The sequence below is a fragment of the Mirounga leonina genome, unplaced genomic scaffold (assembly GCF_011800145.1).
Source record: "Mirounga leonina isolate KUSES-001 unplaced genomic scaffold, KU_Mleo_1.0 Mir_104, whole genome shotgun sequence".
Classification (NCBI taxonomy): domain Eukaryota; kingdom Metazoa; phylum Chordata; class Mammalia; order Carnivora; family Phocidae; genus Mirounga; species Mirounga leonina.
The window spans coordinates 5,694,893-5,722,639 of NW_023270231.1; the positions used below are offsets into that span (position 1 = coordinate 5,694,893).

Sequence of the window (27,747 nt, forward strand, 5' to 3'; positions counted from 1 at the left end):
GGAGTGGGAGAGGGAGAAGCAGGCTTCCCGTGGAGCAGGGAGCCCGATGTGGGGCTCGATCCCGGGACCCTGGGATCATGACCTGAGCTGAAGGCAGATGCTTAACGACTGAGCCACCCAGGCACCCCAAGATCATTCATTAAATAAGTAGCAGATTCAGAATTTGAATTTATGGTGGCATACATGCCATTGGGCATGGTGTTTAGTTTCATTTTGAGTAAACAGAAATTAAGTGATACCTGAATTGCTATTCCTTGCAAAAGATATAAACATAGGGAACCTAGGTTTTGTGTTTTAAATCTCAGGCATGTGATTAGCCAGATAGCCACGTGTTTCTCTATATCTGTTTGAGATTTAGATAAAACTGACCCAGTTCTCAAAGGTCAAGTTGAAAAAAACAAAAGTCAAGTTGCTGCATGTTAAGTAGCCTAATGAAAGTTAACCTTTTTATTCACTTATACTGTGGGAAATGATGTAATTGTCGGATCTCTTGCAGAAGAGAAGAGAAGAGAGCACAAGACTAAAGGAGGAGGGAAATGTGCAGTTTAAGAGAGGAGGTAAGGCACCTGTCTCAGCACTGATGTCTGGTCATCCTGATTCCTCGTGCTGTCTTGGAGTGTGAAGAAACAGCAGAAACATTTGGAAACAACTAGCAAACCTAAACTGCTAACAGTACATTGTTGCTTCCCAACACCTTAGAATTTGATTTTCCACCAGGTCCAGATCATTCTCATCTGACGGTGACCAATTACCATGTCTCTTCGCAGAGGCATACTTTTTCTTTTCTCTAATCCACTATAGAACCAGAAGGTAGGAGGGCAGACTTCTCAGCTGATGCTTTGGAAAACTAACCTGGAATGTTAAAAGGCTGTTTGCCTCATTGATGTAAAAGCAGGGTCCCCCTTACTTACTTGCAACAATGCTGTAAAAACTGGCCCAGTGATTCCAACATGGCCTAGGAAAGTATTTTGCTTGTACTTTGGTCTTTCATTTACCTTTTTCTTCGGCTGCCTTAAGTAGAGAGATCTTCTCCATGTCCTTCTGTGTTTCTTAACATTTGCTTAGGAATAATTTGAGTTCATTCAATTGATTTGGGGGAACTGTTTGATTTTATAATAGCCTTCTATCACATGTAAAGTGTATATGCTTTAGAAACATATCAAAATTGGGACGCCTGGGTGGCTCAGTCGGTTAAGCCTCTGCCTTCAGCTCAGGTCATGATCCTGGGGTCCTGGGATCGAGTCCCACATCAGGCTCCTAGCTCAGCGGGGACCCTGCTTCTCCCTCTGCCTGTCCCCCTCCCCGCTTGTGCTTTCTCTCTCTGACAAAGAAATAAAATCTTAAAAAAAAAAAAAAGAAATATATCAAAATGTATATGCTTTAGAAAACTAGAAGTAGTAACATTTTCCCCTAGTTATTTTTTAGATTTAAAAGTTTTTTCTTATATCTTGTTTAGCAATCATCACTTTTTTTTTTCCTACGTACTAATGGTTCTGATTTTGAAAGCGTATCTCTTGTATTTTATTGTTAAATATTTCAAACCTGAGAAAGGAGTGAACAGGCAATTTTATTTTTTTTATTTTTTTTATTTTATTTATTTTATTTATTTTATTTATTTTTTTAAAGATTTTTAAAGATTTTTTTTAAATTTTTTTAAAGATTTTTAAAGATTTATTTTTTAAAGATTTTATTTATTTATTTGAGAGAGAGCACATGAGAGGGGGGAGGGTCGGAGGGAGAAGCAGACTCCCTGCCGAGCAGGCGCCCCAGGCAATTTTCTTTTAATGCCCTGACCATAATTCTTTGTGTGGCAATGAGTAAATAAATTTATCACCATTTTCTCTTTTAAGGTGTTTAGTCAACCACTGATTTTTACATTGTTGCTCTTAGCTCCATAAAATGTCTCTCCAGACATTTCAGGGAAGCAGTTTTGGCCAGGTTGACTCCATGAAAGCATAATATCTTTAATGAAAATACATACGTAGAGGGCGCCTGGGTGGCTCAGTTGGTTAAGCGACTGCCTTCGGCTCAGGTCATGATCCTGGAGTCCCGGGATCGAGTCCCACATCGGGCTCCCTGCTCAGCAGGGGGTCTGCTTCTCCCTCTGCCCTCTTCCCTCTCGTGCTCTCTGTCTCTCATTCTCTCTCTCTCAAATAAATAAATAAAATCTTTAAAAAAAAAAAAAAGAAAATACATACGTAGAATTTTTGTCTTTATCCTAAGCCATTAATCCTAGACTTTAGTTTCTTTCATCTGTCCAGTTCTCTAATCCTCTTTCATTATTCCTTACTAAATTGATAAGCCAAATGAAAGTTAAACATACAGAACATTCTACTTGAGACCTTTGTTCTGTGAATGGAAAGCTGTGCATTCTGAGATACTATGGAATACATAAATACAGGGAATAAAATCATAATGACCTTTCATCTTTTACCTTATCCTCAGATTATATAGAAGCTGAGAGTTCTTATAGTCAAGCCCTTCAGATGTGCCCATCCTGCTTCCAGAAAGACAGGTCTATTCTGTTTTCAAATAGAGCTGCTGCAAGGATGAAACAGGTATGTATCTTTGAGCTTTTCTTTTTAAGAAGCACATGAACGAGCGCCTGGGTGGCTCAGTCGTTAAGCGTCTGCCTTCGGCTCAGGTCATGATCCCAGGGTCCTGGGATCGAGTCCCACATCGGGCTCCCTGCTCGGCGGGAAGCCTGCTTCTCCCTCTCCCATTTCCCCTGCTTGTGTTACTGCTCTCGCTATCTCTCTCTCTGTCAAATAAATAAATAAAATCTTTAAAAAAAAAAAAAAACACATGAACTTGCAGTGTTTTCATAGGGTAGCTTCTGTTTCAAACTAGCAGAGGGGCTACGACTCTTGATCTTGGGGTTGTGAGTTTGAGCCCCATTTTGAGTATAGAGATTCATTAAAAATAAAATCTTTTAAAAAAAGAGAAGAAAAGGGGCTTAAAGTTGCTGCCTCCCTTTTCCTGCGCATGTATTTCCCTGATGTAAAGGGCATAGGAAAGATAGAAAAGTATTTTGAAAAACCTGAGTCAGGGGGCGCCTGGGTGGCTCAGTCGTTAAGCATCTGCCTTCGGCTCAGGTCATGATCCCAGGGTCCTGGGATCGAGTCCCGCATCAGGCTCCCTGCTCCATGGGAAGCCTGCTTCTCCCTCTCCCACTACCCCCCTGCTTGTGTTCCCTCTCTCGCTGTCTCTCTCTCTGTCAAATAAATAAATAAAATCTTTAAAAAAAAAAAATCTGAGTCAGATTACTGCAAACATTCCTTATTAGAGTCGCTGATTGAACATTTTCATTGGAGGAAGGCTGACAAAGTCTCCACCAAACTAGGGCAGGTTAATGAAGCAAAAAGCCAAGTAGTACATGTTCTAGAATAGCTGCAGCTGCTTATTTTAAGTCTCTGGAATTCTTGATAAAGATTCAAAGGGAGAGGGAAACACCGATTAAAACTCTGGACTTGAAATGCTTATTGCTAGGATTCTGATTCTCTGTTGAAAGTGTGGACACAGGGAGAAATGTCCAACAGTTGGGATGAGAGGTGCCCCTAAATGTAAAATAGGTGTCAGGGAAAGTTGAAGAGCATTTTGTATTTCCAAAGGATTGAGAACCGAGTATAACATGGTTAATGGAGGCTAATGTGCGGTTGTATTGGTTTTGTACCATGTTGGTACTAAAAGTTAGGTTTGGGGCCACCTGGGTGGCTCAGTTGGTTAAGTGTCTGCCTTGGGCTCAGGTCATGATCTCAGGGTCCTGGTGTTAGAGGATCGCAGGGTTCTTGTCTCATGGAGTCAAAGAATGAATCTCGCAGACACAAAAGGGTGAAGTGAAGTGAAAGTTTATTAAGTGAAGGTGAGAGCAGAAAGCAAAGAAGAAGCTCTCTAGAGGGAGAGGGGTCCTGACAGGGTTGCTACGGGGCTTTTAGTGGCAGTCTTTTATTGAGAACTGACCAGGAAGCTTGTGGCCTTGAGCTTCTTGTGCCATCTTGGTTTGAGCATGGACTATTGATAGCGTCCTTAATGACTTAATTCTTTGAGGTTTGGCCATTTTCTATGATGCAGTGTAGCCACCAAAGAAAAGTACTCCCTAACATTGGAGGCCAGGTGGTCAGGTTTCCTTATTCCTTGTTCACTCTGGCTTAGCACTTCTTCCTGCCGGGAATAGTTTCAGAGCCCAGCCAGGGGCCCCCTACTTCTCCCTGCCTATACCTTAACCTTATTTACTGGGATTGAGCACCACATTGGGCTCCCAGCTCAGTGGGGAGCCTGCTTCTCCCTCTGCCATGCCCACCCTCACCCCTTCCTATGCTTGCCCATGGGCGCCCTGTCTCTCTCTCTCAAAATATTAAATAAATAAAAATAAAAGTTTGTTGTTGATTTGTCTACTTAGTCAACATAGTCCTATTTAGTCAACATAGCCAATTTTAATGGATTGAAATGATGTGAAAGTTTTGGGGGGAAAAAATACCGCTTGTTTAAATATGGCTATTTATATCCAAAGGACAAAGAGTAGTTTATTTAGCATACCTTAAGCAGCCACAAAGCAAGGTCAGGGGCACCTGGGTGGCTCAGTCGTTAAGCATCTGCCTTCGGCTGAGGTCATGATCCCTGGGTCATGGGATCGAGCCTGGGATCCGGTCCTGGGATCAAGCCCCGCATCGGACTCCCTGCTCCACAGGAAGCCTGCTTCTCCCTCTCCCTCTCCCACTCCCCCTGCTTGTGTTCCCTCTCTGGCTGTGTCTCTCTGTCAAATAAATAAATAAAAATCTTAAAAAAAAAAAAAAAAAAAAAGCAAGGTCAAGATTGGTTAAGTGGGTTTTTTGTTTATTTATATCAGGTATTTATATCACTTTCTCTAGTTGCCTGAAATTCTCTAGTGCCTCTACCAAAGTCACTTGATGACTAGGTTTTTTTTTTAAAGGGGTGGGATGGGGAATACTTGAATAATTGGACATGAGGAAAGGGTTTGTTTTGTTTGTATGTCTAAACTTGTATGTTTTATTATTGGATACAGTTTCTAAGGTGAAGTATTTTTAGAGTGATTCATATGGAATGCGAGAAGAAATAATTCTAGAATATACAAACACATTTTGTGTTAGAAGAAATAAAATAGGGGCGCCTGGGTGGCTTAGTTGGTTAAGCATCTTCCTTCAGCTCAGGTCATGATGCCAGGGTCCTGGGATCAATCCCCACTCAGCGGGGAGCCTGCTCCTCCCTCTCCCTCTGCCATTTCCCTGCTTGTGCTCTCTGGCTCGCTCGCTCTGTCAAATAAATACAATCTTTAAAAAAAAAAAAACAATTGTTTTAAGTTTACATAGAACAATATTCATTAACATATTCTACCACTGATCTGAATTCACATCGTTGGAAAAAATCTTACCTTTTGCTTTTGCTTCTTGGAGACATCTTGTCACATTCTCAAACTGGAAACTGACATTATGAAATGAGATCAAGGATATCTTCAATTTCAGGAAAAGGCCCATTTGGCTCCTGGGATTTGGAATTCTTTGTTTCCACAGTTGACAAGTTACTGATTGGGTTGAGCTAGCGTAATCAACCAGTTCTTAAATTAGGAAAATGTATATGGTCTTGCTGGTCTTTTGTCTGTCACATCTGAGGAGAACTCAGAAGAGAATTGTTCTGTGACTGTCTCCTATACGAAGGATAGGTTTGTTGGTGCATGTTTTGTTTTGTTTTATTCTTTTAAGTTGTACTCTTAATATTTTAAGAAGACTCTATAGTTAGAGACATAAAAACTTCCAGGATTAAAGCACTGAAGTGATTTAAGGAGCATACTCTGAGTTTTCCAAGAAGTGGTGGGTTAACTGCTTTAAGAAAAATTTCTGAAAGGCACATGCAGGCTCAGCAGCCCTGACTGAGTGACCCTGACCAAACTTTACATTTCACATCTGGGGAGAAAAGGCAAACTGGAGTTAGGGCAGAGTTTCTGCTCTAAGCTTGGCTGTACAAGAGCAGACAAAGCCCTAAAAGTATAGACCCTAAGTTTTTAAAACTGTCCTTATATCTTATATACATTGTGGTGTGTGTATCTTATGTAAGTTATGAAAGGATGGTAAATAGGTTCTGATTTTTTTTATACATGGCACTTTGGAGACTAACACTCTTAGCAGCAGATAATACCTGAGGGGTTAGTAGACTATGACCTCAAACAAAGGATGCCACAGTAAAATACCGTAATTCCTTGATCTGCAGAGGCTGATTATTGATAAGATGCACTGCAACTTAGTGCTCTCTTAGGGGCACAAAGAATACCAGCACAAGTGTACACATAAGTTATAAAGATTTACTCCTATTTCAGAAACTTTAAAATATGAAATTGTGTGTCTTAGATTTATAGAAATATGGTAAATTGGGAAAATACTGACTTACCCAAAGTTATACAGATTTCTTTACTACAGGACTTCATAGAGCTTTTAATATGTGAATTGGTAATGATGAACATTGGAAGAGGTATGATATAGTTAGTGCCTCCCAGATGACTCTGGAACCTTTTTTGTTTGTTATGGGTAAAATGCAAATGATCTAAAATTCACCATTTTAACTGTTTTAAACTATACAATTCAGTACCATTAAATATGTTCACAATATTATGCAGCCATCACCACTATCTGCTTCCAGAACTTTTTCATAACCCCAAAAGGAAATCCTGTACTCATTATGATAGTCACTCCCCATCCTGAAATTTTGACTGAATTCTGAAACTTAGTTTGATAGACATTGCTCTAAAATACTGTTCAAAATATTTAGTATTTTCTACAGTAGCCATTATGGGAAGTATTGAACATTTATTCTTTTTCTTTTTTTTTAAGATTTATTTATTTATGGGGCGCCTGGGTGGCTCAGTCGTCAAGTGTCTTCCTTCAGCTCAGGGCATGATCCCGGGGTCCTGGGATCGAGCCCCGCATAGGGCTCCCTGCTTGGCAGGAAGCCTGCTTCTCCCTCTCCCACTCCCCCTGCTTGTGTTCCCTCTTTCACTGTCTCTCTCTCTGTCAAATAAATAAAATCTTTTTTAAAAAAATGTATTTATTAGCGTATGTGCACGCATGTGAGGGGTGGGGCAGAGCAAAAAACAATACCCCTTGTTTAAATATGGCTATTTATATCCAAAGCACAAAGAGTAGATCTCCTGTTGAGCATGAAGCCCAATGCAGGGCTCAATCTCACAACCCTGAGATCATGACCTGAGCCGAAGTCAGTAGTTGGATGCTCAACTGACTAAGGCACCCAGGCACCCCTGTTGAACATTTATTTGAATTAACATTTCTGTAATATTGTAGAAAACTTCTAATTTGGGGAAAATAGACATTTTAGAGCTTCAGGGGCCAAATAGCAAATTAGTGTCAGAGCTGGAATTACAATCTAGTTCTTTTTTTTTTTTTTTTAAAGATTTTATTTATTTATTTGAGACAGAGAGAATGAGAGAGACAGAGAGCACATGAGAGGGGGGGAGGGTCAGAGGGAGAAGCAGACTCCCTGCCGATCCTGGGACTCCAGGATCATGACCTGAGCCGAAGGCAGTCACTTAACCAACTGAGCCACCCAGGTGCCCCACAATCTAGTTCTTTAGAAAGTGTTCTCCCTGTGCCGTGCTTCTAGATTGAGCAAGGTAAATTAGATATCTTATTTCATGAATTGTTTTCTATTTTTGTTTTATCAATGGATAAATTAAGATTTATAACCAAGGGGCGCCTAGGTGTTTCAGTCAGTTAAGTGTCCATCTCTTGGTTTCAGCTCAGGTCATAATTTCAGGGTCCTTGGGATTGAACCCTGCCTTGGGCTCAGAGCTGAGCTCAGAGTCTGTTGGAGATTATCTCCCTCTTCCTCTGCTCCTGCCCCTGCTTGCTCTCTCTCTTTCTCTGTCAAATAAATAAATAAAATCTTAAAAAAAAAAAAAAAAGATTTGTAACAGAAACTAATGACAAACCACACTGTGTCTATGATGGACCATCTGTATACTTTCTAGAAGATACCACTTTGGGTGTGATAATATAACAGCTAGCCAAGGAGAAGAGTTATGAACAGTTACTCATATTCAGTCATTTGCCCTGCTTATTGATCATAATGGGTCTCAGTATCAGCGTTCTTTTTTTTTTTTCCTTTCGAAGAGTTTATTTATTTGACAGAGAGATAGAGCAGGAACACAGCAGGGGGGAGTGGGAGAGGGAGAAGCAGGCTTCCCACCGAGTAGGGAGCCTGATGCGGGGCTCGATCCCAGGACCCTGGGATCATGACCTGAGCGTTTAACGACTGAGCCACCCAGGCGCCCCTCAGTATCAGCATTCTAATGGTGAAGTGCCTTGGAAATGTAATAGGTCAATTGCAGTAGTCTTTAAAGATGTTAGGAAGAAACTCCTTGAATAATTTGTTTCTAGGAGGCTTTCACATCAGAGCTGTCACCATACTTTGAATTTTAGCTTGGAAGTAACATGCATGTTTTCATGTGATTTCTTTAAAGAGAAATTGTGCATCTCCATAAGCAGTTATTAATGATCAACTTATGTCATTGAGCCTTTGGGCCATTAAGATTGAACTGGGGTGACACATACTAATGTTATGTTTCATTTTAGGACAAGAAAGAGATGGCCATCAGTGACTGCAACAAAGGTACAACTTTTTAGTCTTGTTATATGTTAACATACAAGAGCATTACCTCAGCTGGACAAATAGATGTATGTAGTTGACCCTTGAACAACACAGGTTTGAACTGCATGGATCTACTTATACATGGATTTTTTTTTTTTTCTGAATAAATACAACAAAGAACCCTAAATGTGTGGGGATACAGTGGGGATATTTTAAGAAAATCTTATGATTTTCTTAATAACATTTTCTTTAGTTTCCATTACTGTAAGAATACAGTATATAATACACAGAACATACATAGTACGTGTTAATCAACTCTCCGTTACTGGTAAGGCTTCAGGTCAACAGTAGGCTATTAGTAATCAAGTTTTGGGGGAGTCAAAAGGTATATGTGGATTTTTGGCTGCGTGGGGGTTGGGGGTCAACGCCCCTAACACCCCCTCCCCCTCGCATTGTTCAAGGGTCAGCCATACTTGTATATGTGTATACCCTTACTCTGGGACTTTTAAAGAAGTTTTATAGTTCAGTCTTCTTAGAGGTGCTGTGTAGTAGTCATCTTCACATAAACATGCGTTTGAATGGATAGTTCTCTCAGTTTATCCTGTATTAGTAAATATGTGAAGAAAAATTCAAAGCTGCCTTGGCAACAGAAGCTCATGGAACTTGCTTCCTGTAGTGTCTAAATTACTTTCCTTGGGGATTGAGATTGAAGATCTTAGGTGCTGCTAGGGCGTCTGGATCTGTGTGTTGGGGGGGGGGGGTGTTGCCGCGGGGAGGGGCAGCTTCTGTTAGGGAATTGGTACTCTCTTCACGTGCAGTAATTCTTCCAGACCCATTTGTCATCATTTTAATTACCTTTTCAGGTTCCACACAATGAACTGAGACTTTGCTCTCTGATACCTGAGTTCCATTACAGTCTTTTCATCCCACCAACTTAGAGAGACGCTCCCAGCCATAGGATCTCTTTTGGGGTTTTGGTTGGTGGCTTGCTTGGTTTTGGTTTTTATCCAGAGATTTCCTGATAGGCCAGATCATTGTCTTGCCTTTCTGCCCAGCTTGGTTTTGGAGAACACATATAATCACTTTTCCTTGCATCCTACTACTCTTCCATCTTTGGATAATATTTTCTCAGAATTGAAGAGTTAGAAAGAACCTTGTATGTTATCTGGTCCTACTCCTGCTCAGCATGAATTCCTCTCCTTTTTTTTTTTTTCTTTACATTAATTAATCACCTCTGTTGGCTTTCTTTCTTTATAGTTGGTATTTCTTGGTATCTGAATGAAACTGTTAGTACCTTTGAATCTAGCAAAGTACTTTTGATCTATTATATGTTGGGCTGGAACTAATTCTGAATGTGCTATTTTGTTTGGAGGAAGGTATTTAACCTTAATTTATGTGAGACGTGTGGCTCAAGTTTAAATTAGGCTCGAGTTTAAATTAGGAACAAGTTGTGGTTGGCTCCATAGCTCAGGGGTTAGAGCACTGGTCTTGTAAATTAGGAACAAGTTACTGATGTTCAGACCTCTTTTTCTGTAACCAAATCATTAGAAAATGCCTTGTAAGCCTGATTACCAAGGCATACACTAGGAAACATAGTTCATTTCCAGCTGTACCCCCAAGTGTAGGAGCCTTGCCCAGAAAATGAGAGGAAGTGGAGGAAAGTGTTTTCGAGGTTGGTTTTGGGATTTGCTTAAACCAATACTCATGTGCTTATACATAGTCATTATGGGCTGCGTACCTTGTACCCACAGGCAAAATCATTGACAGTAGTATGGTTTATTTGTATTAAGGTCCCTTCCCCCCTCACTCCAGTACTCCAGACACAGTTCACAAACCTTCAGAGGACTTAACAGCATCTTCCTGAGGTCATATTGGAGCTCGTTAGCACTAGTCACATGGAATAATATTTGATACCACTCACCTTAGACTCTTCAGCTTTGGCCTAAAGTTAAAGTTCATTCTCTTCATATGGATTGGGAAAGAAAATCACTATGTTGATTTTAGAGGTTTTTATAAAGTGATCTTGGAACAAGTTCTTTCTCTTCAATATATATTTGCATTGTTAGAAATTATCCACTAGTTGAAAAGGAGGCAGTATCTGGGTGAAAATGTAAATTAGGGGTTGACTTTTTTAAAAGATGTAATAGAAGTCACTGGAGAACTTTTCCTGTGGATATTATGATATTGCAGTTGGGGATATTTTAAGAGAATACGATGTACCAGACTAAGGGGAGGTTGACTGCATGTAAAGTTGAAATGTTAGGGATTTGGGTTCCTTCAGAAAACCTTCTCCTGAACCAGTATCCCCCCCCCCCCAAACTACTGTACCATTTCTCTGATCCTCTTCATCACAACAGTAAATCTATACTTGCTGTGTCTACTTTGTCTTCTCCCATTCTCTCCTCATTCCACATCCACTAGGCTTCTGTTCGGTGCCACTGGAAACTCATCTTGTAAACATCACCCACCACTTCATCTTGCTCAACTCAATAGTGGCTTCTCTATCCTCTCTTTACTCATCTCCCCAAAGCATTTAATAACAGTGTATCATTCCTCTTTTTTTTTTCTTGTTTCATTGGCTATTCCTTACTCTGTTTTGCTGGCTTCTATGTCAGCCTTGACATTTTTAAAGTCGCTAGATCTTAGTCCCACATAGAGCCCTCTTCTTTTTTTCCCTCTATAAATTTTCCTTGTATGATCTCATCCAGTTCTGAAATGTTAAATGCCATCTACAGTTTATATCTTCAGCTCTTTCCTGTTGTCTGGACCCCCTGTATCCCATTGCAAACTTGACATCTCAATATTCTTGGATGTCTGGTAAGCATTGAAGATTTAAGGTGCCCAGAACAGACTGGGGCCTCCCCAGTCCCCTCACCCACATACCCGCAAACAACTTGCAGTTTGGTTTTTTCATTCTTATAAATGGCATTACCATCCATTCACTTGCTTATTCTCTTTCTTTCATTCCACATAATTAATTAGCAAGTCCTCTGGGCTCTAGTTCAAAGACATATATTTAATGTGGCCTTTTCTCTCCCTCTCCACAACAACCAGCTTAGCCAGCAGTCTCTGTCATCCGGACCACTGCAGTAGGCTGCCAGCCACCTCACTGCTTTCATTCTTGCCCTCCACACTGCGGCCCAAGGAGTCCTTTAAAGCTCTAAATCAGATGATGTCTTTAGTCTGCTGGCAGCCGTTCCCGTGCCTTCTTGTCACACTTAGGAAAAAGTGTACGCTCCTTTCCCTGGCCAGCAAGGCCTCCATGCTCTGGTCCTTGCCCATATCTTCAGCCTTACCCGTTCCCCAGCCCTGAGCCTAGTCACTAATATGCCAAGGTTGTTATTGTTTTGGAGCCTTTACTCTTGTTGGTCCCTCTTCCTGGTACACTTCTCCTTTCAAATGGCTGGCCTCCCTCAGATATTCCCTTTTCATAGTCTTCGACTGCTGTCTGAAGTTACCTTATTTCCCCTTTCACTTGCATTTACTTACATTGTTTCATTTTTCTATATAGCGCTGCGACTGTCTGAAATTATATGCCTGTATGCTGTCTCCTCTAGCCTACTAGAATAGCTTAAAGCTTTGTGAGAAGGAGGACTTTGTCTGTCTTGTTTACCACTATACTCCAGAGATACACTGCATGAGGTACAGATATTAGGTACTAAAGAAACAGTTACTGAAAACCTGAATGAATAAAAATTGAGTATATTACTTGAAGAAAAAAAGTTATGGAGCCATGACCTTGCTTTCTAACAGAAAAAGAAACAACTCAAAAGAATAGGAGAAATGCAGTACAGTTGATCCAAAACATGGGCAAAGGATGTTTAGAAGGGCAGTCATTGCTGGATAAAGGAAAGGATATTATGCATCGGTGACCTAAAGGTGTTGGAACGAAGTCTGAAGGAACAGTGAGGGTTTAGCTAAAAACCTCAGTAGTCAAGGCATAACCTCGGGTGTTGAGGCCTAGAAAAAAGAGAATGATAGCAGAGTCTGCCACCAAACTGTTTTCCCTCAATTCTTTAATTTGTACCTTCAAATTCTCTCACTTTTGGACTGTGCATGAGGGCTCTGTGTTCTGGCCTGTTCCGAACTAGACAAAGGGCAAGTATGTGAAAACAGAACTTTGGGTGTAGACCTGGGTTTTGTACACTACAGCCCCCAAGCCAAACTCAACCTGCCACCTGCTTGTGTACAGCCCCCGAGCTGAGAATGGTTTTACATTTTTAAATGGTTGGAAATCAAAAAAGAAATATGGGGCACCTGGGTGGCTCGGTCGTTAAGCGTCTGCCTTCGGCTCAGGTCATGATCCCAGGGTCCTGAGATCGAGCCCCACATCGGGCTTCCTGCTCCGTGGGGAGCCTGCTTCTCCCTCTCCCACTCCCCCTGCTTGTGTTCCCTCTCTCACTGTGTCTCTCTCTGTCCTATAAATAAATAAATAAAATCTTTAAAAAAAATATATTTTGTGACATAGGAAAATTCTATGAAATTCAAAGTTCAGTGTCCATAAACAAAGGTTTCTTGGAGGACAGCCATCTTTATTTTCTTCTACATGGTCTGTGGTTTCTTTTGTGCTACAGTAGCAGGGATGAATAGTTGTGACAGAGATGGTCTGTCCTGCAAAGCGGAAATTATGTGTTGTCTTGCCCTTTACGGAGAAAGTGTGTCAGTGCCAGGTGTAGTCTTTGACAAATGACTCTTCCTTTTAGACCCTTGGCGGGTGGTTAATAAAGAAACACAATACAGCTGGGCACAGGCAGGCCCTTTTTCTTCATAGTAACAATGATTTCTTCTCTTTTTACAGCAATTCAGTTAAACCCCTGCTATATCAGGGCAATACTGAGGAGAGCGGAGTTGTACGAGAAAACGGACAAGCTAGATGAAGCCCTGGAGGACTATAAATCCATTTTAGAAAAAGATCCATCCGTACATCAAGCAAGAGAAGCTTGCATGGTAAACCTAATTTTTAAAAAATATTTTTTGTTCTGTTCCCTGTGTTGCTACTCATTGAATCTTAGATAATCCTCTGGGACCCGACTACCTTCCATTTGTATATTTTTAAGGGCTTATCAAAATATATGCGAGATCTAACTTTGAAGTGGTGGTCACAGACCCTCTGTGACCATGTACCATTCTTTAAGTGTTAACTGTGTAAACCTTTAATCTGTAGGATTAATGAGAACTCAGTTTCATTATTAGACTATGGAAATCTTGTACAGTTTAGTCCAAAATGAGTCTGAGTAATATATTAGAGGTAATAAACTTCTGGTTTTCTGCCCATCCTTTTCAGTCACCAAGTTTCTATTTACTATCATATGGCCAGCATACTTCCAATTAAATATATTCCAGATTAGCCTTCTTATCTTTCTTAAAATTACTCTTACTCTTGTCCATGGCACTACAGATCCTCTTGGTTCTAATAAACATATTTTTGTGTCAGTTGTCAATTAGCTAAATGTTACTGGGTTTTTTTCCCCTTAAAAATAACTCCAGGGGCACTTGGATGGTGCAGTTGGTTGAGCATCCGACTCTTGGTTTCAGTTGGGGTCATGATCTCAGGGTCTCGAGATCAGGCCCCGCGTTGGGTTCCTCAGAGAGTCTGCTTAAGATTCTGTCTCTGGCCTGGGTGGCTCAATCGGTTAAGCAGCTGCTTTCGGCCCAGGTCATGACCTTGGAGTCCTGGGATCAAGCCCCATGTCGGGCTCCCTGCTCAGCGGGGAGCCTGCTTCTGCCCCTCCCCCCTGCTCATGCTTGCTCTCAGTCTCTCTCTCTTTCTCTCTGTCTTAAATAAATAAATAAAATCTTAAAAAGAAAAAAAAGATTCTCTCTCCGTCTCTGCCCCTCCCGCTTGTACTCTCTTCCTTCAATAATAACTGATCTTGGGGCGCCTGGATGGCTCAGTTGGTTAAGCGACTGCCTTCTGCTCAGGTCATGATCCTGGAGTCCCGGGATCGAGTCCCCGCATCAGGCTCCCTGCTCAGCAGGGAGTCTGCTTCTCCCTCTGATCCTCCCCCATCTCATGCTCTCTCTCTCTGTCTCATTCTCTCTCTCAAATAAATAAATAAATAAATCTTAAAAAAAAAAAAAAATACTAAAAAAAAAAATAAAAAATAATAATAATAACTGATCTTTTATTTATCCAGAAGGGGAATAATGGGAGATAGACTGGTTTGGATCATTAAAAGACATCAGCAGTTTGAAATTGGTTTTAACCCTTTATCTGACTTTTAACATCTCTGAATGGTGGTAGGATTGACTTAAATTTGACACAAGGAAGGGGAATAGAGTTCTTAAAATCTTAGCCAAACTCTTGGTAGCCTTTATTCTTTTTTTTTTTTTTTTAAAGATTTTTTATTTATTTGACAGAGAGAGAGACAGCTAGAGAGGGAACACAAGCAGGGGGAGTGGGAGAGGGAGAAGCAGGCTTCCCGCTGAGCAGGGAGCCCGATGTGGGGCTCGATCTCAGGACCCTGGGATCATGACCTGAGCCGAAGGCAGATGCTTAATGACTGAGCCACCCAGGTGCCCCGGTAGCCTTTATTCTTGTCACATTGGTTCTAAACCTTCTGTAAAAGGGAGCCTTTTATGTCAGTTGTTTTATGCATAACGAATTTGTTTTATTTTGAATTATTATAACTGGGTTGTTACTAAAATTGCAGAGTACTTAGGGCCAATTACAGAGCTAAAAGCAGCTATACAATAAAGACTCTAATCTAGATCATTGATTTTCAAGTGGGATGATTTGGTTTCCAGGGACATTTGGCAGTGTCTGGAGACACTTTGATTGGCATGACTGGAATGGTACTCTTGGCATCTAGTGGCCAAGAATGCTCTAAACCTCCTACAATGCGTAAGACAGCCTTCACAACAAAGAATTACCTAGTCCAGAATATCAGTAGTGCCAAGACTGAAAAACCCTGAGTAGGTGATTCATTTAGGGACATCCAATATTGATCTGACCCCTTCTCAACAACTTAGATTATACTAAGAAAGGACTTCAAGTTAAAAAATACAAGTCAGCCAAAAAATTAAAAATATATAACCCATAATCCCACCACCTAAATATACCAATGTAAACATCTGGAATGTATTCTTTTTTTTTTTTTTTTTTAAGATTTTTTTATTTATTTATTTGAGACAGACAGAAAGCACATGAGAGGGGGGAGGGTCAGAGGCAGAAGCAGGCTCCCTGCCGAGCAGGGAGCCCGATGCGGGACTCGATCCAGGGACTCCAGGATCATGACCTGAGCCGAAGGCAGTCGCTTAACCAACTGAGCCACCCAGGCGCCCTGGAATGTATTCTTTCAGAAATTTTTTTGTCTATGTATTTACCAAATTTTTATTGAGGTCCTCCCTGGGCCACTGTGCCAAGAACTGGGAATAGAGCAGTGAACCAAACAAAACCCCTCTTTGTGTAACTCACCCACAAATACTTGTTTTTTTCTGTATTTAATAGGATCTTATATATGTACATCATCCGATCTGACTCACGTTAAGCTTGTTTCTCAAATTCAAAATAAAGCCAAAAGATTTTTCACCAGCCCTTGTTTCTCCTCTTTTCCCCTCAGAGATTACCTAAACAGATTGAAGAACGTAATGAAAGGCTAAAGGCAGAGATGTTAGGTAAGTTTGCTTCCCTTACTTTCCCATGACCCTAGTAGCTAGGAGGCAGGGGTGAGGGACAGCAGGATTTGGGATTTGCTGGAGGAGAACACAACAGTTAGAAATAGCTTTGGGGCCCATCGTTTGTTGTATGAGCCATAGCAAGGTCTGAGCTGTCTTTGACTCCAGAAGGGTTAGAGTGGCTTAGAGAGGATGTCAGCTTTTGAAAAACTAAACTTCTATTTTGTTTTTCCTGAGAAATTTTCCTGCCTTCAAGAATGCAAACATGATTCAACCTGGGATCCCACTAACCTCTATTTCAGATCATGAATTACATGAAAACAGTTGAGTTTCTTCATTGAATAAACAACTTAAGTTTTAATTTCATTAGAAAAAGCTACTGCAAGTCAAAACCGTGTCTGAACCAAGGGAATGTTTGTTTTGAAAATGGCTTTGAGAGTCCCATTAGTGTTTGAGAAGACACAAGAGGGCAGCAATTAGGAGTAAATAGTGAGGGGACAGAAGACTGAGTGGAGCTCAGGAGGATGGACTAATGGTTTAGTTCTCGTACCTGCCAAAGCATGTTATAGTTGGAATCAGAGAAGCCCCCCATGAATAGTCTGCTTGACTAAGGGGAGTAAAGGTTCTTGGACAGACACCTGCCCAGTATATTCTCCTCATAACCTGATACTTCCCTGCTCAAGATCTGTTTTGTATTCTTCCTTAATGAGTATTTTCTAAATCCACCATATGAACTGAATTTAATATATTGCAATCACATGGGCCTAAAGGAAAAAATCTTAAAATAAATTGAGCTTGGCCATTTGAACATATTTTCCAAAGGATCACTCTGCTCGCAGAGCTGACTGAGAAGAAGCCGTCCATGGGGCGCCTGGGTGGCTCAGTCGTTAAGCGTCTGCCTTCGGCTCAGGTCATGATTCCAGGGTCCTGGGATCGAGCCCCGCATCGGGCTCCCTGCTCTGCGGGGAGCCTGCTTCTCCCTCTCCCACTCCCCCTGCTTGTGTTCCCTCTGTCGCTGTGTCTCTCTCTGTCAAACAAATAAATAAAATCTTTAAATCTTTAAAAAAAAAAAAAATGTAAACAGTCCACAACCCTCTGGCCCCTGCTGAGAACTGTTTTTAGAGTTGGGGAGACTTCTGGAGCCTTCCCCAGTTTTTCCAAAAGACACTCTTTCCCTAATTTACATATTTAAATTTGACACTATGTTTGAGCAGAAAAATTATTTTGGAGGTGCTCTTTCTTCAAGGAAGAGGGAAAAGAGCATTTTCCACCTATACTAACAATGACTTTTGTTTTAGAAAAAAGATAGTATGTGTACTTAGCTGAGCTGTATTTCATGCTGAAAGAGATGATGTCGGGCTGGCCATGGTGGACTTGGAGAAGACCCTTAGGCGTTGTGCTCTGGGTCCATTTTTTTGAGCCAATATGAAACCCTAAAGGGATGGATATAAACTGAATCTTGCAGCCATTGTCAATTCCAGATGGAATCAAAACTTCATTTCTCCTTGCCTGGCTGCCTCAGTCACTCTAACTTCTCATGAGCTGAAGTTTCTGTCTCCAGGGCTTTGGGTTTTACTTATATTGGCCTCTTCGTTTGAAATACTCAAGTTGAATTCGTTCTCAGTTGCTTCTGTAATGAATTCTCCTCTCATCAGACTTAAACAGTTTAAGTTGTTTGGTAAATATTATGTCAGTTTGTTGTTACACAGAAACAGTATGAATGGCTAGACTCCTTTATCTTCTTCCTAAGTATAAAGATCACGAGTAAGATATTGCTTCTAGGTGTTCCCCACCATCAGAGAGCCTAAAAGGGAGAAACCACTCTCTATATGGAATCTCGGCCCCACAAAAGCTTTCTGGAGTTCTTCCCTCCCTGTTACAGATGACATAACTGTGCTTCATGTGCTGTGAGATCCTTGGAGGCTACTCACTCTGCAAAACAATGCCACCCCTTAAATGTTCTGAGCAAGCTTTTTGCAGCGGACTGCACGATTTTTAGTGCTGGTTTCCCTGGAAATGCTTGGCTTCTATTGAAATACCAGCAGTTAAAGATTTGAAAAACTGTTCAACACCATTTGTCATTGGCATTTACGAAGTTAGGTAATTATTTAACAAGGTGAGCTTTTATTTAGGTTTGTTCAACAATCTTTGACTTGCTTTTTCAAGTCAAGTAAGTTGACTTCCTTTTTGTTAGAGGAGCCCTGTAGTTGCCTCCATGGGAAAAAAAAATCCCAACTGGAATAATGAAGGGGGTAGAACATACTAAACATACTTGCTCCTCCCTTTCTAGCCTATCATTTAGAAATATCATTAGAACAAGCGTGGAGACCCAGAGTGGCCATCAGTCATAGTGCTGCAGTCCTTGCTAATCACAGAGAACAAGCATGTTGGCTTCAGATTTGAGGAAAGTGGTCAGCAACTGGTGTGTTTCCTTTTGTCCTTTTCTCTGGGAAGCTTAGCCTCATGGCCATAATAAGCCAGGAAATTTAAGGTTTAAAAGGACTTAGGGTATGGTCATTGGTGCTGGACAGAGCACCCCAGGAGGCTGAGAGCTTTTTTAAGGGACTGGTAGTACTAGTTAGTGACCAATGCCCTATTTATTTGGCTTTGCTCAAATCTAGTGATTTTTCACTTTTTTTTTTTTAAATAGGAGAACTTTTTATTTTTTTATTTTTTAAGATTTTATTTATTCATTGGAGAGAGAGAGAGACAGATAGCAAGAGAGGGCAGGAGCAGGAAGGAGAGGGAGAAGCAGGCTCCCCACTGAGCAGGGAGCCCGATGGCGGGGCTCGATCCCAGGGCCCTGGGATCACGACCCAAGCTGAAAGCAGACGCTTAACCAAATGAGCCACCCAAGCGCCCCAGAGAACTTTTTAAAAAAATCTTAGGTGATTACACCAAATTAGAACAGCTAGTAAAAAAGGCAAGAAAAAAAATTTTACATGAAATCACAACATAGAAAACAAGGAGTGGTATTTTATTTGTATCAGTTCAAATATATAGCATTTATTATAATCAGAATAACCAGGCAAGTTTGAGGAACATAAAAATTTGAAATCGGATTTAGATGGTAGGCACAGCCTTATGAGTATCTGTATCTAATTTATTTCTGGTTTTGATTTCATTAAATTTTTGTCCACATAGGTAAACAGTAAAAACAGTTTCAAAGGTAAAACTGATGAGACATTTTCAGAATCCCTGAAGCTCCTCTGCTCAGCTGGAGGACACTGAGGGCAGATGTTTAGTGTATTGCTCTGCATTCAGGAGCATCTTGGGCAGCATGGCTGTTTAACCTTAAAGGGGAGACGGACGAGTGCCTTCCTGGGGTAGATTCTATACACAGTGCGCGATGAGGTGAGCCTCATCCTGGCATTGAGGTGAGCGCGAGGGCTGTGTACTTAGAGGCCAGATGATGATACTAATAGATCTCTGAATAAGCCTTGGTTGCAAATAGAAAAGAATGGGATGAAGACTTTTGTCATCATCGTTTGTAAATTGTGTTGTCCTATATCCTAGCCCAGCCATGAAATCTCAAACAAGTAGAATTGCTAAGAATCTGTACATGTGTGTTTGTAGTTCTTCCTTGATCTCTTGTCATCTTGTTGAATTGAACTGTGAGGTGGAAGATAAAGTTGTTTGCTTTCTCCAAAAAGTAACGTGGGCTATTTTCACATCATGTAAGAGAGACACTCCGCCCGGGGCAGCCTGTCCCGCCAATCACTAGAGACAGGTGTCCACAATTAGTTTTCAGTATCAGGCTCCTGATCAAGATTCCACTGGCCAGCTACAAAAGCAAATTATCTTTTGGGGCTGGTTCGCAGAATGCATTGCTCAGACCAGCTTCACATGAGAACTCGTTCAGAATGCCCGTTTTCAGGCTCCACGCCCATCCTACTAAATCAGAGGTCAGGGTGGAGCGCAGTGCTCTGAGTTCCGACAACCCCTCTAGATGTTTCTGGTGCACACTCGCGTTTATCCAGCGCTGTGTGGGTGTGTGACTGATGCGTGGGGGCCGTGTGGAGGCAGCTCAAGAGAGGACCTAGAAGGGGGGATGGAGGGTGCATTGCAGGGATGCGGCCAAGAGTGGTCAGCCACTCTGCTCTGAGAAGTTCCTCCTGAGCAGAAGCAGCATGTCACTGAGTTTTGCCTTTCCGTCCTTGTGCTGTAGCTGCAGCAGAGAAAAAAGAAAAAGACATTTCAGAATGCACTAGACTTGAGATCTCAGACAGCTCTCTGTGGCCAGCCATTCCTTGCCATGTTCCATTTCTGGTGTTTATTTGGACAAGCTGTCACTGGAGAAATCGAGTCAGCTCACTGTAGGTTGTCACCGTTTACCAGGTGGGTAGGGGCTACCACCCAGGTCCTCGGGTGGGGTTATATCCCAGTAGCTGGTGGAGCTTGTGTTCTAACCGTTCCATGAGATGCTGCTCTTCTTACCTTAACCAAGAGCTGCCAGGTTCCTGTCCTGACCTGGAAAACCTAGAGCCACCCCTTGAAACTCTCTGACTCCCTAAAAGGAACCAGAGACCGGGGGGACTGGGCATAGCCCAGTAGTCCTTTCCTCTCCCGGACACCTGCACTGCTTCCTGCCCGGCTGCTCCAGCACACACCTGGGCCTTGTTCACCATCCGGCCCAGGTCTTCCCCTCATACCATCACCTCCTTACACCTTCTTGGAACATATTTCTGCTCTCCTGATTCCTGAAGTTTCTCCAGTGTTCATTCCTGACCACTAGCAACCTCATGAGCGCACGTTTGTGAACTGATTTAAGAAAACCATCTTGTCTGATGCCTTGAGCAAGAACTATAGAAGGGAGCTTAGGAATAATTCATTCATTATCTTGGCAAAGATTGAACATATTCTTTTGCCTCTCCCTGTGCATTACAAGCTTCTCTGCTCTGCATAGTACAGGGTTCTAGAATCAGCTCCCTTACCCAGGGTCACAAGAAAGTCCTGACATTGTCACTGACTCTTAAAACTGCTGAAGCCATACATGTGGATACCCTGGAAATCGAGGGGTTTTTTTTTTTTGTTTTTGTTTTCCATATTTCTCTTCATGCGACGACCCTGCCTAATACTCATTATACATGCAGTATTTTGTACTCCGGCCACATGAGTGCCTCTGAACCACTTCCTTCCTGCAGTTATTCCCTCAGGGAGTATCAGTGTGTAGATTCTCACTGCCCTACTCTCTGCCTCCTTTCCTGGTTGTCACTCCTTCAGCTCCTCTCAGGAGAATCACTCCCGCTTCTTTGACAGTTCTTGGTAAGGCTTAGCTCAGCCTCCGCTCACCCAAGAGCTCATACAGGCATTTGATTTGGCTGTGAATTTTTTTTTTTTTTTAAGATTTTATTTATTTGACAGAGAGAGACACAGCAAGAGAGGGAACACAAGCAGGGGGAGTGGGAGAGGGAGAAGCAGGCTTCCCGCGGAGCAGGGAGCCCGATGCGGGGCTCAATCCCAGGACCCTGGGATCATGACCTGAGCCGAAGGCAGACGCTTAACAACTGAGCCACCCAGGCGCCCCTTGGCTGTGAATTTTATCTTCCATATTCTGTGCTGTCTCTTGATAAGCCTTTTCCTCAGAGGAAAGCAAGAGGCCGCTTCTGTGGCTTAGCGCCTGCCTCGTAAGAGGGAATGCCATGTCAGGATTCCCTTGCATCCCACTGGGCCCAAACCCCAGGGATCTTAAGGACGTGAAAACAAATGGCATTCCTGGCTCCCCTCGGGGTAAATGGACACAGTTAGTAGCTCCAAAGAGAAGTTACACATAATGAGTCCATTGGGTTGTTGTGATACAGTGTTGCTTGGAGGCATAGAAACTAGTATTTATCAGTTCTGGATCCAGTGACAAGGGTTGTTCTCTCGTCCAATAAACATTCTTGTCTGAGCACAAGCAGTTTTGGACTCTTCTCTTTGCCTGCAGTCTAGACTAACAGAGGAGATCCTAAGTTAGGGACATGCTGACACATTCCGGCTGAGCGATGGTGCCGGATCTGCTGCAAGTGGAAATAAGGCAACCTAACTGAGTGCTGCCCAGATAGGGAAGGTGTAGAATTTGGCAGCCAGTGGAAAAGGTGGCAGATAGGCTAATTTGGCAAATGATTCTGTCTTAGGGACCAGGAGGCTGCATTAGTCTGTGCGTGTCCAACCCGACTCTAAACAGCAGCAGGAAAACTCAGTGTGATTGTGTACGTATTTATGGGCATGACCGCTACTGAAGATGCTTCTCTGCTGTTACCATAACAAAAGATGAGTTTTCAGAAACCAAAAATTTGTTGGTTATACCGTAATGTTTTGCTCTGTTCCCTTATGTTCTCACCGGCCTTAGTCTGATTTCAGAGCTTTTTTTTTTTTTAAGGTCTTATATATAGGTGGAGAGGGGCGGAGGGAGAGGGACAGAGAGAATCTTAAGCAGGCTCCACACCGAGGGCGGAGCCTGACGTGGGGCTCAGTCTTATGACCCTGAGATCATGACCTGAGCCGAAATCAAGAGTCGGACGCTTAACCGACTGACTGAGCCATCTGGGCGTCCCTTAAGATTTCATTTTTAAGTAATCTCTACACCCAACTTGGACTGAGAACCCTGAGATCCAGTGGCGTGCTCTGCCGACTGAGCCAGCCAGGCGCCCCTCAGAGCTGCTCTACCCAGCATTAGACATTCAGATGTTTGTTCGGGGAATAAATGGCTTCTTTCCCATGACGTTGCACTCACTCCAGGGTCTCCTCTTCTGATTCATTCTTCCCTGTGGCACAGGAACCACAGACCTCTGGCCTGGCTCATAAGAACCCACCGGGACGTGCCCTTCCACCTGCCTTTGAGCCCACTGAACACACTGCCTGCCCTTGCCCGCCCTTGCCCGCCCTTCTTATGCATTTATTCACACCATGTCTGCCTGCGCGCTCACTCCCTCTGCCTCAGGTGGCTGCAGTCCTGTCTGTCCTTGCCTGGTGATCCCAGGGCACACGCTTCCCCGAGAAGCTCTGCCGGCTCTCCCGTCCTCCCTGCCCCCGGGCACGGAGTGGACCTCCTACGACCTCTCCTGGCACACTGTGTCTCCGCTTACCTCTGCACCTCCGGCTTCCGTGTGTAGGGCTGGTCTTCCCCATCGCATCGCAGCTTCTTCTGGGGCGGTGGCCGTCTCCGGTCCCTGCGTCCCCACCACACACAGCAAGATGCCACACATGAGAACTTAGGACCGTTGGTAACCTCAGGTCTTCCCTGGCGCAGAGACTTTTTCACTGTGTGTCTTTAGTAGGTGTCTCGGGCACTTCGGTCCGTTGTGTCACTGAGCAAGCAGAACTTCCTGTGTTCTGTTCTCTTCTGTTCTGTTCTGGAGATAAGAGAGTGAAACTATTGTGGAATGGTAAAAAGGCTGAGAACGGAAGGACAAAGACCCATAGCCTCGTGTGTAGGTTGGGTCGTCAGGGAAACCGAAGCCAGGATGGGATTCGAAGTACAAGAGACTGACTGGGGAAGCACCTGCAGGGGGGCCTGGGGCGGAGAGCCGTCAGCTGCCTGTGGAGGAGAGACGGAAGTCTCACACAGCACTGCAGTGCTAAGAAAGTTCCAGCAAAGCCACCGAGGAGCCACAGTTGGCTGTCACAGTACCTGGTCTGCCCCTCCCGAGCTGGGTCACGGACGGGGACGCGCCGCCCGCAGTGAGAGAAGCACGTTTTCCTGAGTGCCATCCACAGAGTCAGTGCAGCGAAGAGTGGCGGGCAGGGTCTGCAGCCAGTCAGGCAGAGGGAAAAGCTGCCAAAGGCCCTCCCTGTCCCTCTCCGTCTGTGCCCCTGCCGCGCCCCGTCAGCCCCGGTCCCTCGAGCGCTGGGACGTGCAGGCTGTCCTGGGACGCCTCCCTCGGCCGCTGGACTGAGCGCGTCGCAAAGGCCGAGAGCCAGCTTTACTCGGTAGCTCCCACCGTGCCGCAGAGTAGGGGCCGCCTCCGTGCACGGGGCGCCCCGGCCTCGGCCGCCACTCCCAGCGGCCCCTCGAACAGAGGCCCCTCGAACAGAGGCTCAGGCGGGCGGCGCTGCTCCCTCCAGCAGCGCAAGGTGAAGACCGCTTGAGATGCAGTCTCACTTGGCTCACTCCGAAGAGCCAAGGCTTGTGCCATCAGTGACATTTTATTCGGCTTCCCGCCCTCCTTCGTCACCCCCAGGATAGACTGCCAGGGCCCTGGGGCACTCCCGCTTGCCCGAGGACGCCGCTCCTCTCTGTGCTTGGTGTGGCCCCTCCCTGGGCGGCCGCCACCCGTGTGCAGGGATGGACTGCGCCCGGCACCTGTGTTCAGCTTAGGGTTGGGAGGCCTGCCTGCAGAATGGTCAGCCTGGGTTCTGGGAGCTTCCTCAGAATATGGTGAGCTTCTGGGAGCTAAATCTTAGACTGAGACCAAAAGTTCTTTCCATGAATTATGAGAAAATGCCTTGAAATGTCAAGGTTATGTGTCTATAAGTTCTTTACCTGGGCTTTTCTTCAAGGTGGGAGGCCTCAGAGGGATCAAGCTGCTACACGTGGGAGGGCGGGAAGGAACCTGTAGCTCCGACGATTAGGGATTTCTTTCCCTTTGACCCCCATTCTCCTCTCCATTGGAAACAGACCTGCAAGAAAACAGTTCAGAGAGGGTCAAAACTGTGTATTCACCTGTCCCAGCCAACATTTTCCAAAACACTCTTAGTTTCAAATATTCTAGCCCTTTGCCCCTGTAAATCTCTCAGAAGTCCTGAAAACTCCAGCTTGAGACATACAAACTCTGTGGCACTCATATGTGTAGAATCGGCATAAAAATCCTTGGTTATACCATGTGTCTCAGTTTTGGCTAATGGACATGAACTCACCTGTGATTAATGCGTAAAGCCTGGATCCTAGGGAGGAGAGACTGGACTGTTGTGGTGGGCAGTGCTGTCAAATGAACAAGAGTCCCCCATCTCCCGAGAAATGATGATTTTGGTGTAGAAGCTCAGGCTTTCCTTGAGTCTGAACCCAGGCTCGGTAGCAGTCTGTCGAGTGGGATCAGATTCAGCAGGAGGCTGCAGCTTTCCACCAAGAACAGACTCAGAGGGTCCCCTGCCCTCGGCGTCAGGCCCTGGGGCCTGGCAGGGTACTTTCTCCCCCCAGGAGCAACAGTCCGGCCATCACTCATCCCAGGGCTTGTGTCCTTGGTTGGCTCTGGCCAGTCTGGACAGGAAGCTTTGCTTTCCCAGAGGGCACCAGCAGGGCTCCCTCACAGTCGTCTCCAAAAGCACAGGCGTGGAGATGGGTAGCCCTGAAGTGACCACATTGCCGAGGGGACTAAAGGTTTCACAGTTTTAAAAGCAGGACTTTCTTTAACTGCAGAGGGATGCTCTTTATGTTTTCTAGTCAGATAGTAAGGCAGGATCGGTTGGGTCTTCCTGCTTCTGTTTATTCCCCATATTTATCTGAATTTTCCCTTTTACATTGCAGGTAAACTAAAAGATCTTGGGAACTTGGTTCTTCGACCTTTTGGCCTCTCCACCGAAAATTTCCAGATCAAACAGGATTCCTCTACTGGTTCCTACTCCATCAATTTTGTTCAAAATCCAAATAATAACAGATAACAGAGTTAACAGTAGCTTGTAAAGCTGGCTTGGAGATTGTGTGCCGCTTGCTATTAACAAGGGGGAAGGCCCTGCCAATATTTAACTAAATTAAAAGCATTTTATCTCGAAGACAGGCTGTCCACTGGGGCCCAGTGTTCCCTTTTCCCTCTTGTTTTCCGATCAGGCTGAAATGCACTTCTGATGTCATAAGCCTAATTTGATTCCCATTTTAAGGTGGTGTCTGCAGCTCTTGCCCTTGGTTCTGGCTGTCCTTGGCTTTGTCCGGGACGAAGCCTGCTTGTCAAAGCTGACCTCCCTGAGCTATACACGCGAGCCCAGCCAGAGCATCCCCCGGCCCGAGCAGACCTGCCGGTCGGAGACTGCCCGAACATGATTCCTGGGGTTCCCGCCTGCTGTCCCCTGTCCCTGATGACTCACACCGCCCAGGCTGCCGGGCATGGGCTCCGGCGTCTCCTGGTTTCTCCTGTGGTAAATAAACGCTTTCTGTGACGGTCTGAGCTGGCTTGTGAATTTTGTCCCCATAATGACAGCTAAAGCAGAAGGCTTCTCTGGCTTCGGGAGCAGTGTTGCTGAGTGCTACCGGAGTCCACAAGTCTGCCCAAAGTCTTAGTTGCCACCTCGAAGATGATCTTGAAGAAGTGACTGTTCTACCACGTGCTAGAACGCAGAAACTCCACCTCACAAACTGTCTCGGGCTTCTTCAGGTTTGTGCAGATCATTATAAAATGGGTGTTTTTGCCCAAGCATCAGTCTTAACAGTTTCAACCAAAAACAGCTTCCGTCAGGTATGGTGGTATGTAAATCCTGGAACAAACTGTCATCGTTTAGGCTACCTGAACCCAGAGGTTTCAAAGGTAGGTTTAGCATTTTTTCCCTAGGCATTGATGATTACTGGTGAAAAGCTTCCGGTTGCTCTGCTTGGAGTGTCAAAGGCAGTGACGTGCAGGTTTCACCTTTTTAGAAGGGAAGCGCAGGTCTCATGGTGTGAGTCACGTTGCGGGTCTCCTCCCAGCGGGAACTGTGATCGTTCCTCGAAACCCCTTCAAGAGCGTCGGTGGGTAGCGGAAGCATGTGCAGTCCTGACTCTACGCTGAGCCTGTCTTCCAGATGGTGAAATGAACTTCTTCATGGGATTAGCGAGGGAAAGGAGAGGGAGGAGGAGTGTGGTTACTTCGGCTTTGCTGTCTTGATGGCAGATCTGGCACCTGACGCTCCAGAAAAAAGTGTGGGTGCGCAATCCCGGAAGTTGACGGAGCCTCGGCGGTAAGCGCGCCCCGCGCGGAGGGCGGTGCCGGGGGGCCCCTGCCAGCTCTCCCCCGCTCGGGACCCCTTCACGCTCGAGGGAGGCTTGAGAGTGCTTTGTTTTTGTGGATTATATCCACTGATGTTGACCAGATGAGAAATTGAAACAGGATTCTCTTAACAATTTAGGTAATGTCTTTAAAAATAACAAATACATTTCCTATTAGTATAAGTACTATTTTTAGAAAAACACCTCCCAAAACAAGAACATTTCGGAAAGAATGCCATCATTCTACATTTTTGCAAATCCCTTTCATGTGTGGCTTGATAGAATATAGCAAGATTCTTAGATCTGCTCCGGCACTCGGGTCATCACAGTATCATGTCCTGGAGTCTGGCACATCCTGCACCGCGCCTACCGGTGACAGGACAGTGTGAAAAGCAGATGCCTCCTTAGTATTGTCGCGAAAATAGCTTTGACCCCGTGGAGACCTGAAAGGGTCTCAGGAACTGCTGAGAACCTCAGACTACTTGTTTTCTTAATGTAAGCTCCACACCCAACCTGGGGCTTGAACTCTTGACCTCAAGAGCAAGAGTCACATGCTCCACAGACTGAGCCAGCCAGGCGCCCCTCAGACCACATTTTGAGAGCTACTTTGTCAGACTAAGACTTCCAGCTGAAAGTTTTTTGAC

At 44.1% G+C, this 27,747-nt stretch overlaps 1 protein-coding gene across 2 annotated transcripts in view; it reads left to right on the forward strand.

The window, feature by feature from the left end:
- TTC1 (tetratricopeptide repeat domain 1) overlaps positions 1-26,309 on the forward strand; it is a 51,004-nt gene extending 24,695 nt beyond the window's left edge. The window contains exons 3-9 of one of the 2 annotated variants that reach the window (XM_035013550.1): positions 497-557; positions 2,446-2,558; positions 8,598-8,634; positions 13,412-13,560; positions 16,176-16,230; positions 20,399-20,568; positions 25,676-25,733. In XM_035013550.1, the coding sequence (XP_034869441.1) occupies positions 497-557; positions 2,446-2,558; positions 8,598-8,634; positions 13,412-13,560; positions 16,176-16,230; positions 20,399-20,550 (567 nt within the window). In that variant the 3' untranslated portion in view covers positions 20,551-20,568; positions 25,676-25,733. Of the gene's footprint in view, positions 1-496; positions 558-2,445; positions 2,559-8,597; positions 8,635-13,411; positions 13,561-16,175; positions 16,231-20,398; positions 20,569-25,675 lie in introns of both variants that reach the window. The other variant, XM_035013561.1, reaches the window with a different exon arrangement.
- The last annotated feature ends 1,438 nt before the right edge of the window (positions 26,310-27,747 follow it).